Source organism: Parambassis ranga, chromosome 17 (genome assembly GCF_900634625.1).
Source record: "Parambassis ranga chromosome 17, fParRan2.1, whole genome shotgun sequence".
NCBI classification, from domain to species: domain Eukaryota; kingdom Metazoa; phylum Chordata; class Actinopteri; family Ambassidae; genus Parambassis; species Parambassis ranga.
Genome location: NC_041037.1, coordinates 10,616,506 through 10,629,290, shown reverse-complemented (window position 1 = coordinate 10,629,290; position 12,785 = coordinate 10,616,506). Strand labels below are relative to the sequence as shown.

The 12,785-nt window shown below is 43.3% G+C and overlaps 1 protein-coding gene across 7 annotated transcripts in view; it reads right to left on the bottom strand.

Moving 5' to 3' along the window:
- Positions 1 to 12,785, bottom strand: part of LOC114449335 (SPRY domain-containing SOCS box protein 4-like) — a 54,809-nt gene that overhangs the window by 22,165 nt on the left and 19,859 nt on the right. For 2 of the 7 annotated variants that reach the window (XM_028426913.1, XM_028426920.1), the window contains exon 2: positions 3,123 to 4,071. In XM_028426913.1, the coding sequence (XP_028282714.1) occupies positions 3,123 to 3,855 (733 nt within the window). In that variant the 5' untranslated portion in view covers positions 3,856 to 4,071. The other 5 variants (XM_028426915.1, XM_028426919.1, XM_028426918.1 and 2 more) reach the window with 5 other exon arrangements.

Here is a 12,785-nt window from a genome sequence, read left to right as displayed (position 1 = left end):
CTTTCCTGTCATCAGGTCAGTTAAAGAGGCTGATATTGGCTGCTGAATCATATCGCGGCTTCTGGATGTGGAATCCTTAATGGTATTCGGTTCAGAGATGGGAAGGAAGCTGACTTGTTTCTAAAATTGTTTCTGAAGTTGAAACCAATCCCAGAAATTGGATTTATATGGTTTTCACCTGATAAATGATATTCACCAGGCGTCCTGGTGTCTAATTATTCAAAAAAAAAAAAAGTAATTATATTCTGGGTGGTTTGTGTTTTGGCTGATAAGGAAGGCAAAGTTAAAGTGCCAGATTTTGCAGCAGTGTCTGGAATGAGGTGTGCTTATGCGCAAAGAGGAGACAGAGGGAAAGAGACACATATCAGGGCTTAAGCTCAGACGGCTCCTATCGTAGCTAATCAAAGCACCTCTAATTGGGGCAATTATGAAGACAGGACTAGAGGTAATATATGTGAGAGTTACATAGTCACTCATAGATTTCAGTCGAAGCCTGGGTGGGCTTTAAAGGAAATACTTTCACATTAGGTTTATATAATGTAGCATCAACTTAGAAAAAAAAAGATCAAGGCTAATAGATCACAAGTCGGTGGAGAAGGAGAAACCCTTTGAAGAAGCAGTGCTGGAAGGATGAATAATTTATCCCACGTTTACAGGATAGTGCAGTTTGGGCCTGTTTCAGCATTTATTTCTATTAGTGTTTATTACACTGCTCCCAATTGCCTTGTGCGATTTTACCAACCTACCACGAGCCAGAAGTGCTGTTGGTTTTAGGTCCCACTGCTGTGTTACTGCAGGAATGGGAGCAATGATCTAAGGTGGAGCAAAATGATGATTGTGGTGCAACAAGGCCTGAGCTGGAGGGATGACAAAAACAAACAGCATGACGAGGAGGCAGCAGCACGTCTATAAATCTCTTTTTAGTACCTCGCAGTCATGTTGTTTCCCTTTACAACAATAATTCACAAACAATCCAATACTTGGTTCTCATTGGAAGGCCTGTTAGATAAAGTCATTACCAGAGTACCCAGAGGATTTTATTCATGGCCTGACGCTGACACTTATAAATACACAGAGCAGATTTATATGTTATATGCTGAGCTCTACACTTACACTCACACATTTCTAGACGCAATTACAAGTAAAATGTGATATAATGTCTGTCTTAGCTGGTCGTGGTGGAAGTGGTGGTGGTGTGTTATTCACACACACTCATATCCTCACAGACAGACAGCAATTATGACTTCATTCTCACTATCTGAGTCATCTGCGAGGCAGACAAGCGGATTCAATTCAAAACTCACACTGCCACACAGGCTGTAATCTCACTCTGCCCACTCTGCATCAAAGAGAGCACCCCTGAGGCTATTTACTTCACCTTTTACTGAAATCCAGAAATATCACTCTCACCACAGTGTGCGTTTCCAATTCAGGGCAACAACAGAACCTCTGATACCTCAGAGAGACCTCTCAGCGATGAACGTCTGAATGCCAGGAGAAACCAAAAGCATTGTTGTTTTTTTGATTTGATGCTCCAAGTGGATTTCCCCTACCTTAGGCAAACCTGAATGCATCTTTTGTTTCTAACTGTATACAGCTTCTCCACATACTTCATATGCAGCATTGACTGATTTATAATGCAAGACAACAGTATGTATTCATCCACCTGGATAGCTACCAGCAGTGTGAATATATAGCCACAATTACATAGTTAATGTGACATCTTATCGTATTTAATATTGTGTTAATATTACCAACATTTGTATCTGACTGCCAGTTTTCTAATTTCTTGCTGTGTCTGTCAGCAGACATGCCCATCAGGGTGAGCCTTTCAACCTTCACTCTCCTCCCTGCAATAAGCTTTGCACATTTTCAACAGTCAAACCTCATTTCACAGCGTGAAGCCTAAATGCATGTAGAAGTAAGGGCTTTGAACAGACTCTATATTCGTCATATTCTCCTAGATGGTCCATCACACAGAATCACTGTGAAATCCAGCAGGTGGCTCCATAAATAGAAAACGGCAGAGGTGAGGTGAGAATTAGGCAGACCTTAATCAACAAGATAAGGAATTGTTTAAAACTGGAATGAGGCTCTGAACTAAGAGCAGAAGTGTAGAAAATAAGTCCTTGATATCATGGTGTCCTTCGAGATCAAGGAAAATGTTGAAATGGAAATCAGACAAAAACATGTTTGACTGTGATATCAACTCCTGGGATTCTGGGAAACATCTAGTGTCAGATCATAAACATGTTTACATAACACACACTTTCTCCTTCTGGCAAGTGTGTGTCCATCTGTCTAAGTGTGCCTTAGTGTGCTTTTAAGTAGCTGTTCAAAGCGTCATTGTTTAGACTGCACTGAGAGGAGGATCCTATGTCTTCTCTCATAACACACACGTGAAGACAGACAGTGGGAGTCTGCCCAAAACAAAAACCTTATTCACCAGAATTACAGACTAATTGCAACTTTAAAAACAAAACAAAACAAAAAAAACTAAATTTGTTCTGCCAAAGAGACAGAGATGTACTCACAGACACAATAACCTCATGTTGCAGTTTTACAGGAGAGTGATGGCACTTTAGTGCAGAACTATTTAGTGCAGAACTATGTCTGAACGGGGAACAGGGAACGATCCTCTCCAGTGGCTGGTTTGTCTGTTCTATTCTAATATAGAAACATGGCAGCACAAAACGGCAAGCTCCCAGGAAAAACATCCACTCTACACCCAGATGAAGGACTCATTCTACGCTACATAAACACAACACTCCATAGTTACAGGTGATTAAACTAATGAAAACCTAATGATAAAAGCTACTTTCACTTTCTGCTGATAGCTGGTCCTTCAGAACTCACAGTACCACCTCATCAACACAGTGGTGTATTCATTCTAGTAAAATGAATAAGAAGTATTTCAAACCCTGGTGCAGTGTGTTGAATGCACAAGCTCTCAGTTTACCAAGTTACACAACGTGAGGTGATTGGGTTGGCTAGCTTCCTGTTTTTGGACCAACAGACTTTTTGAAATCATCTCCTTATCTTAGATTTAAACACATACTGTAGATTCTCAGCAGTGAAAAGTGTTTGTGTTCAGATTGTGTTATAAAAATGTAATTACTTACGATCCAGGCCGTTGATGTACCTCATGCTTATCTCACAATGTCCCCACACAGCACTGACGATAGGATACAGCTTCTTTCCTTTCAGCCCTCTAAAAGCCACTCCTAGATACTGTCCGTCCACCATAAAGCTTAGGGTCCCATCATCCATGTCCAGAATCACTAGCAGAGAGTCTGGCAGGGTGAATGACTCCTCTGGCTCTAGGAAACAAGGATAAGAGGGCAGCGAGCTGTGCGCCCGGTTTTTACTGTCATGGTAGAGTTTGTTACGTCCCAGATCCCAGCCCCAGGACTCACAGTCTGACCCCACCAATGCTGTGTACCCAACAGAATGTAAAGGAGCTTCAGATGTTGCCACACCAACCACTGCGTGGGTGCCTCTCTGCCGAGCTGGCCAGTGGATCTTCCACACATGAAGACCCCGCGTGTATCCCACCCGCCCCCGGATGCAGTCTGTGCTCTGAGCGACCGGGTGACGGTGAAATGTCAACTTATCATCATCTTTAATAAAGATGTTGAGCGAGCGGTCATCAGGGTTCCAGGCGTGGCAAAGCTGGGTGTCTGGCCCTGCACAGGGCATGTCCAGTAAGAGATCCAGCCTGGGAGGTTTGGAGAAATCTGGGCCCCTCAGCTCTGGGTGCTGCCGACGATGAGCCGTGGGCCGGTAGGATGGCGAGCCACCACTCTCCCCGCGACCATCTACCGATTTAATGCCGCCAGAGATCTTCTGGCCCATGGCTACAATGAAGGGGTGACAGAAGGTGGAGGGGAGGTGCTGTTTGTGCAGGTGGAGCGAAGCTTGATGTTACCTCATCAAGACGGTGAAGCTGAGGTGAGAGTTCCTAACAGGAGATTGATGGGGGGAGATAAAGGAGGAGGTGATGAATGAAAGATGGATGTGATCTGGTTTCATGCCACAAGTGTCTTCAGAAAAACCGAGCTGCTGCCACTCCTGTTGAGAGAAGAAAAAAAGATGTAATCTCTTGAATTATGATTCACAATTAGTTTCAGCAAAAAAGCACAAGAGAAGAAAAAAGGATTATCTGAAAGAGAAGCATGCTGGTGGCAAGTGTTGGCAAGTTTCCTTCAAAGATTCTGTGTGCCTTTCTTTTTATAGAATAAACAATGAACAGGATGAACCACACACACACATTGGCACACACAGAAACATTTCCTCTGACTCATCCTGCAAACTTGTGTGCCAATACCAACACATGCATGTAACCCTCCAAACATTCCCAGTTGTGCAGCACAGCCCAGATCTGAACGTGGCACACTCTCATTTAGGTAATGTAATTTTAATGAGTGCTGCCTGAATCTGCAAAAATCTGCAAAAATATCAACAGAAAGGAAAACAAAAACTCCAGGTAATGATTCATCTCCAATGCTGCAATGTTGGAAATTGTCAGCTTGACTTCTACTAATCTTCATACAAACAGTCCATTCTGTGAGCAATGACCACATAATATAATGGTTTCATTTTGAGAACGCATTTTCTGTTTTCATGTAGTTATCAGTGTAAATTTTCTGTTTCCAGCGTGGGCGCAGTTCAGTTTTTCGTCACTTTCAGTTTCATCCCTTTCAAGTTTTGGTTTATATAGATGAGATGTGTTAAATAGTCATAAACTGCATATTCATTCATTTATGCTAACGATTATTATAAATAATAAAAGATGTGAGGAAAGGCAAACAAAAGTAAACATGTGTTACCATAGGCCATCACACATCATACATGTAGAAATAGAGACAGTTCAATGCAGTTTCACTGACGTAATAATCTCTTCCAGGAATGGCAGCTGCTGCTTCCTGTTCTCAGGAAAAGAGTCAGTCGCACCTCGGGCAGATGGGGAACTGGATGACGTAACTCTCTTTGTGTCTATGCTTGTGTCTAACTCAGTGAGTTGTATGCCACAAAGCCCCCATTTTATGCACTGCCACTTCTTCTGGTAAACGTGTCTCACACCTTAACAGAAGTGATGCTTATCCGGTTTAATGCTGCACTGCATGCAAAAAATTACAAGCCTCATTCCACTAGCTGCAGTTTATAGGAGAAATGCTGTATCTATGCATCACATCTTCAACCAAAACACAATGACACAAACACTCACACAATCCTCAATCACACACATAGTTCATGGTCATATCATTTCTTTGAAGGTCCTCGGAAAGGCAGCAAAGTCTTTTTGACCACCTTCTTTCCTTGATGTGAATACCGTTGTGGCAACTGGCGGCCATGCCAGCATGTGTGCCACTACTGACTGTTCCCTCTTCAGCATGAGAGGATTTAGTGCACACGCACACACACGCACACACACGCACACACGCACACACACACACACACTCCCCACAGACAGCTGTGCGTAATCATGGCTGGCAGGTGGGTTAAGGGTGGACACAGCATGGAAGATTCCAGAGTCATCGCTGCCAAACATCAGCCAAAGAAAACACAATCTAACACTGTACATACTCATGTGTTTGCATGTGTGTCTGGCACAGCATGTGGATGACAATCTGGCACTATCGCCTGCCATCAAGGAGGCACTTGACCTCTGACCCTGTGTCGTCAAGGTCACCGTTGCATAGTAACCCTCGCAAGAGGCTTGTTGGTGGGGTGGCGCAGCGTCTGCTGCTGCGAATAGGGACAACATGCTTCTGCCATCTGTTGTTTACTTTCCCTCCTTCTCTCCCTCCATCGAGCTCTTCTTTTGCATCTACATCCCCTTGGACGGTCCTCATTCCCCCTCCTTTTATCCTTACATTCAGCTGGGTTAGACATCTATGAAGTGGACAGGTACTGACAGGGTGCCACACACATGGACACACGCATGCATAAACTACACAGAAACAATGTTTTTAATCCACTAATCTGCTTGTATTTTATTGAAAAGTAGACACTGCACAAGAAGTATTTTCAAAAAGCCGTAACATATGAGATAAAGAGGCAGATAGAGGGCAGACAGAACATAGTGTGCACCTGGTGTGTGGGATGGCTTCTTCTGGCTTTTCCCGCTGTACTACTAACAAGCTTCAGTCACCAGGAAGCCTGTGAGGGAGGTGTGTGCCTCTGTGAGTGTGTAACACTCCATATGAGTGTGTGTTTGTCTGTCTGTCTCACACAAACTGTGTTTCATTTAAAACTGCCCAGCAAGCTCTAGCTGAGTAACCACTCAGAAAGGTCTCTGGGCTTTTCCACAGAAGTCATGTCTGACTCTCCACCACTATGTTTAGAATACAAACAACGCTTCCCATGCAATGTTAAATACAGTAGATGCTACTGTAAAATGAGCTGTTGCTTTTTTGTCTCAGAGGGTCGCCAGGACAAACAATGACCCAGAAGGCCACGAAGGATGGAGACTAATAGCTTGGCCGTCACTTGCCTTCCTGTTTCTTTGCTCATTCACGAACAGCTAGCCTCAGAAACTACATGTGTGTGTGTGTGTGTGTGTGTATATTTCATCCTTGAGCAGCTTGTCTAAAGTTGTACTGCAAACAGAGCCAGCAGTCACACACAGCTGCTGTGCTATGACACACATACTGTACATGGATACAATGGACTTGGTTTACTCACACACAGTCAAATGTGGGAAATATATATATATATATATATATATATATATATTCAAACATACTGATATACTCATAAGACCACTAAGACAGGGTCATCTGGAGACCCAGTCAGCAGCAAGCGACACGTACATGTGTGTATTGTGTTCCCTTCCTCCTGAAATATTCAGTTGTCAGGGACATTATGAGCCCGCGTTTAAACAGAGCCGAATTAATAGTGCGTTCACTCACTGACATGTTGGTTAAGCCTGAGAGCAACATTCATCAGGAAACACTGTGAAAGAGCAGGAAAGGGCCAAACTAATTTCATGTGTGTCATTATAACACCGGGATTGTACTTTTTGTTCAACTTGTGTGTTTGCTTTGCCTCTTAAAAAATTATTTTTCATTGCCCAAAAAGGGGTCATATCATTTCATATTTCATCATTACTCAACCCATTTCAAAACCACTCTGACCTCGTCTGAACCTTAACTGTCGAGCTAAATTACAGTGAGTTTGCCTTATGACGTCTGAAAGGATGAATCACAAAGTGGTCATTTCTTCCACTTGCCACTCCTGAGAGGACAAAACAGACAAAAACACAGCTCACAAACACACATTTTTATTATACAGCATCTCCTCATAGCAACAGCTGTACCCACTAGATTAAACAAACTACCATCCTTTCTACATAGCTGACATTCATTCCTACTGAGGGAATCCCTGGCTAGCTGAAGACGCCAGAACAAGACATAAACTGTACCGTCTGGCTGCTAACGGGATGTCAAAATACAGACAGAGACTTCACGCAAGGATTTGAAACTAATCTTACAGCTGATGAGAGGAACTTGTGTCCTCATGACGATATCTTTGGACTGAATAAGCAGTTATGGAGGGAGATATCACCCCTTTCATTTCATAACTTTTCTTTTTTCTATGCTCAAATTCTGTCACAACTTTCTTTCCTACTCCCACATCCATTTGCCTTTGCCCCCGTCTCTCTGCAGACAGTACCTGTAAATCCACAGAGGCCACTGCAGAGCTGACACTTTATCAATTGGTTCAACTTATCCCAGGCCTGCCACCGAACGTCACAATGTCACAATCAATGCAAGCTCAGCACATAGGAAAAGCGCTGTATGTGAAACACTGGGCACAAGCAAATTCACGTGTAGTACACAAGCTTGCAGTATAGGTCACAAAATCCCGCTTATGAATGTACTCTGCTCTGCTCTGGAAATTGATGGCAGCCTTTGGTGACATTTCCCTGATGCATTTCCCTGATACAGTTTTTATGTATTCCCTCTCCCCTTCTTTCTTTCATCACAGTCTGAACTCCTGACAAAGTCACTCCAGTCATCGTCTCCCTAATGAATCATGTTCCCTCTCCCACATCTTCCTCTTCTGTTCTCTTTAATGTGCTCTTCTCTTTAAATGTAAAATCCCCCTCCTGGAACACCCTCGCTCTTTCTCTTTAATAGTGAACTGATTGCTAGTGATCAAGGAATTGAAACTGTAGTGTTGCCCACAAAATAAGTGCATTTAGGTAGACTGCAGAAGATACATGAACACACACACAAACTTCTCTGTTGTGACACATTATAAACCATGGTGCCCAAAGGGAAGACCATTAGTGCAACAGTGATTGAGCACTCCTTTAAGGACAGCAACGCAAAACCTATTCATCTTTCTCTCTCACACACACACATATGGACACACACACTCATACATATGGCCTTGGCAGTGCCATCCATAAAGCTCCCTAGGGTTGCAGTACATTCAGGTGGCAGATTCACAGCCCCAGCAGTAATGAAACTGAATCAAAGTCTGCCTGAATATAACACACTGCTGCTGCCTTGCTCATTTAACATTCACAACAACTCGCACAAGTGTGATGGAACACACACACACACACACACACATCACACACAAAAGTCCAGTGTGACTGTTTTCTTTTTAACTCTAGCATGACAGAGCTGACACTGAAAACAGCACTTGATCACAGATTTCTAGTGGTCTCACAAGTTTTAAATACTACAAGATAAAGATATATTAACCATTTTAATGATTAAAGCCTTCTTTAATTAAGAAACAAAACACTCTGGAGAACCATTGAACATTGTCTGAAGACTCAGAATGGAGTTTACACTTACATGTGTTAACTGTCTTCCCATTCAGGTACAACAAGTCGTTCATTTGGTTTGTTTGCTATGCACATTGCTGTTCACACGCATGCAACCAAAGCTTGTTCGAAAGTTATTGAACTAAAACCAATTTGATTACAAAAGGGGACCTTTGGTACCAAATATTTTGGACCAAAATCATAAACATGCACAATCTAATTAATGGTACAAACCATGCATTTGCCAATTACCTTCATCTGTACACTATACAGTGACAAATCATTTTAGCAGACGGGAGATCAGAACCAGTTGACCGCTGCATACATGGACAGCACCAATGGCACGCTGTGACATAACAGCCATCAATCGCCTGGGTTGATACAAACACCAGTTTTTAAGTGAATAATTCAGATGTTCTCTGGTGCGCCCTCTTGTGGAATTATTCAGTAACATATGATATACCGTAAAGTGGCAAGATGTGCACAGCTACCATCTGCCTCAGCTCAGTGACACACAGATGTTTTATGACCACTGTACTTCTCTCTGTCTCCCCACGGTGTTATCCAGAAAACAGAACACAGGGTGCTGTGCCAGGATATCTGACAGGAAAAGGTACATCCACACAAAAAAACACATACACCAGGGGTTACAAAAACAGCATGGTACTGAGGGGAAACCACAGAAAAGGAGAAAAGAAAGAAAGAAAATGCAAACAGTGTCTAAATAATGGAAATATAAGAGGACTAACTAAAGCAAAAGGCAGAGACTGTGACAAAAGGGAAGCTGTATAGATCTAAGTGAAATAAAAAGTGAAGGGAGCACAAACAATAAAAGAGATGGAGATAGAGAGGGAGAAACAGGGGTCAGCAGCTGACAAAACAAAGGGATAAAGTCAGAAAGGAGAGCTGCTATCTCTCTACCCCAGGATGGACCACACAAATGCGCCCTCCCACCCCAATCCTTAGACTAAACACAACACTGTGAGAGAAGCTACTGCAGACAGCATGGGGCAAGCAGCCACATTACAGGTATTTGTAACCTATAGAAAACCAGTGTGTTTAAAAATAGAAAGCAGGACCTATCCTATTATTGTATGTGAGCAGGGAAATCCAGGGGTAGCTTATCCTAGAACTCTCAACTGGCTCTCCCAAACAAAAGCAGACACACACACTCTCTCTCACACACACACAGGGGTATCCCAGCTGCCCAGCTGAGGCCTTGAGGCCATTAACAGAATTAAAGGTGACAGAAGAATAGGGAGACAGAGGGAGGAGGAGATGCTCAGTACAAGTTGACATCCACACGAGAAGAAAAACAGGTTAACAGCACCAGTGGGCTGCTCTTGACTAACATAAACATAAAATATAAATCATACTCACAGCTACTTTTAACCCTCAAACATGCATTGTATACCACTGCCACAGTCGATCAGCTGTAGGGCTCCTTCTTCCACCAGTCTATGCACACTCCTGAAATAGCATCAATCCCTTCCAGTGAGATGTTTCAGCGATGACACACTACACCTTGTAGACAACACATTAGATCAAGCTGCTTACAGTCAATGTTCCGTGACTCTTTACTCGCCCCATGTAGCCGTTCTGTCCATGTTCGAATCTGAACGGCGGCCAAAACAGTCTAAACTCCAGCAGCCAAGAAAACCCAGAGAATACAGTGAGGAGAGTAGGAGACCAGGAGCCGGCAAGTCTGAATGAAACAGAAAGAGTGACTCCCTCTTTCCTCTGAGAGCTGCCCACCTTTTCCTCCTCCCCTTTCTCCTCCTCTTCCCTCCCTCATTCCCTCCCTCTTTTCCTTCTCGGGAGCTTATCTGTCCTGAGGCTATCACTTCTTCTTCACCCCCTCAACTCACTTGAACTCACTTGTATTCCAGCTCCAAAGAGTGTTTCCTAGGCAGCAACGTCACAACGTTCTCTTCTGACAAGTAGCGGGTCCGAGCTGACTTTCAGCCCGACTCCAGTTTCAGTTCCACTTTAGTCTTTCCACGAGAGAGAGAGAGAGAGAGAGAGAGAGATGAAGGCCTGAAAGCCGATCCCCTCTGATCTCATCAAGCAAAGTTACCAACAGCAACCAGACCAGCAGGCAGCTGAGAGAAACACCCGGTTCACCTCCCTCCCCTCTCTGACTCCCCCCTTCTTACAAAGAGCTCACACAGAGCAAACCAACCAGACCAACTTACCCCTCCCCCTTCTGTGGCACACACAACACATATGTATACACGCACACCCTTACACGTGCCACATGCACTGCACGAGACAAGCATGTGCACATTTTAGCCACCAAGGTGAAAAAGACCAATCATGTCCCGTGTCTCTATACCACAAGTACCATCAAATTTAACAAATACATGAGAATTCTATTAAAAGCCATAAATTACATGTACTGACAGTAAAATGTCCTTTTGTCTAATTTACACGCCTGCAATTAACACATTCAGGGCTGTCGGGGTGCTGGCCTGCTCCCTGTTGTTCTGCTCCACTGCTCTCCATGCTGTCTGTCCTGTTGTATTTCTACCTACATTAGTGCACAGCTGGGCTCTGAGCTGATGGCTGAGTTCATTTATCAGCCTTTTTCTGCAGCTACATCAGTCATTCGCAAAGTCGTGGAAGTAAGAAGCGCATTCGGAACAGTTCCAAAAGATATCATACACCCATGAACGCCCCTCATCTGTCTCTGTGACCACCAAAACTTTTCACCTCCATGTGGTGTTTAAAAACGTGCCACACAAGGACGCACACAAGTGGTGAGACTGTATACAATCATGCAGGATTAAGGCCCAGCCAGCTCACTTCCTGTATGTACATCCTTTTCCCAGGACTGCTGCAGCCACCAGGGAAATAGATTCCCAACAAAAGTATCTCCCACTACATCACTGCCATATCATCATATCATGAAATTACATGTCGACAATTTTGAATGAAATACTTATTGCTTCCTTATGCAAATTTACATTAGAATATATGACTACAACCATCTTAGCACAGCATTTTCTAAAAGGTAGGGAGGGTAGGAGATTTTGAAAACTCAGTGAGTCAGCCAGATTTCGAAAGTAAACACACGCCCCTCTCCGCGCTCACACCGAAGCCACGCCTCCAATCACATGAACGCGCATTACCTGAAAACGAGCTGCGGTCTGTCACTTCGGCCATCATGCACGTACCTCTCTGGTGCGCGCAGAGCAGGAAGAAAGTGACAACCAGCCAATACTCCGCGCAGGGTCGTCTCGGAGGATTGGCTGATGTTTTTAGCGTTTTATAGCTTCCACAGATGATTAATATTCTTCGTTTTAATGCGAAACCGCCAAACTAATCGGTTGCTATCGGATTGTAAAGAGAAGTTACACTAATTTAACAAAAAGTGCATCAATATGAAATCTCCTACCCTACCTTTAATTACTAGAAAACAAAGTGTCAGCCTGTATTATTTCAATAAGAGACTGAAGCACTCTCATGCCAATGTGCTGATTTTAAAACTAAAATGTCAGCGTATTGAGAGTACATGCCACCTAAACTGTACGTTTTAAGTCATACAAGATCTATCTTGTTTATAGTGGTAGTCCCACCCAATCTCGCCGATTGGCTGCTCATTAGTCCCATCACGGATTAGACTAACTGCCTCTTCATCAACAAGCTGCTGTGTAATATCACATTGAGAGAAAAATCAGTCTACAGAACTCTGAGACGTGGGCCAGTTCAAAGGTCTATACTGAGGAATGTTTTATAGGGTGTGTGTGTTTTACTCATAGGTCCTTTCCAATTAAAAACAATTAAAAAAAAAAACAGAAGAGCATCTAAACAGTATATTACAACAGCTTCCACTTCAACTGAAACGCTGCTCGGCCATCTTAGGTCTTGAGTAAATACGGCTTAAGGAGTGGTTCCTGTCCACATTTTTGACAGGAAACCTATTTAAAAAAAACAACTTTCACCACATTTCTTTAGTAGTACCAGCAAGCTAAACTGTTAGAGAGCATCAAAAACAAAC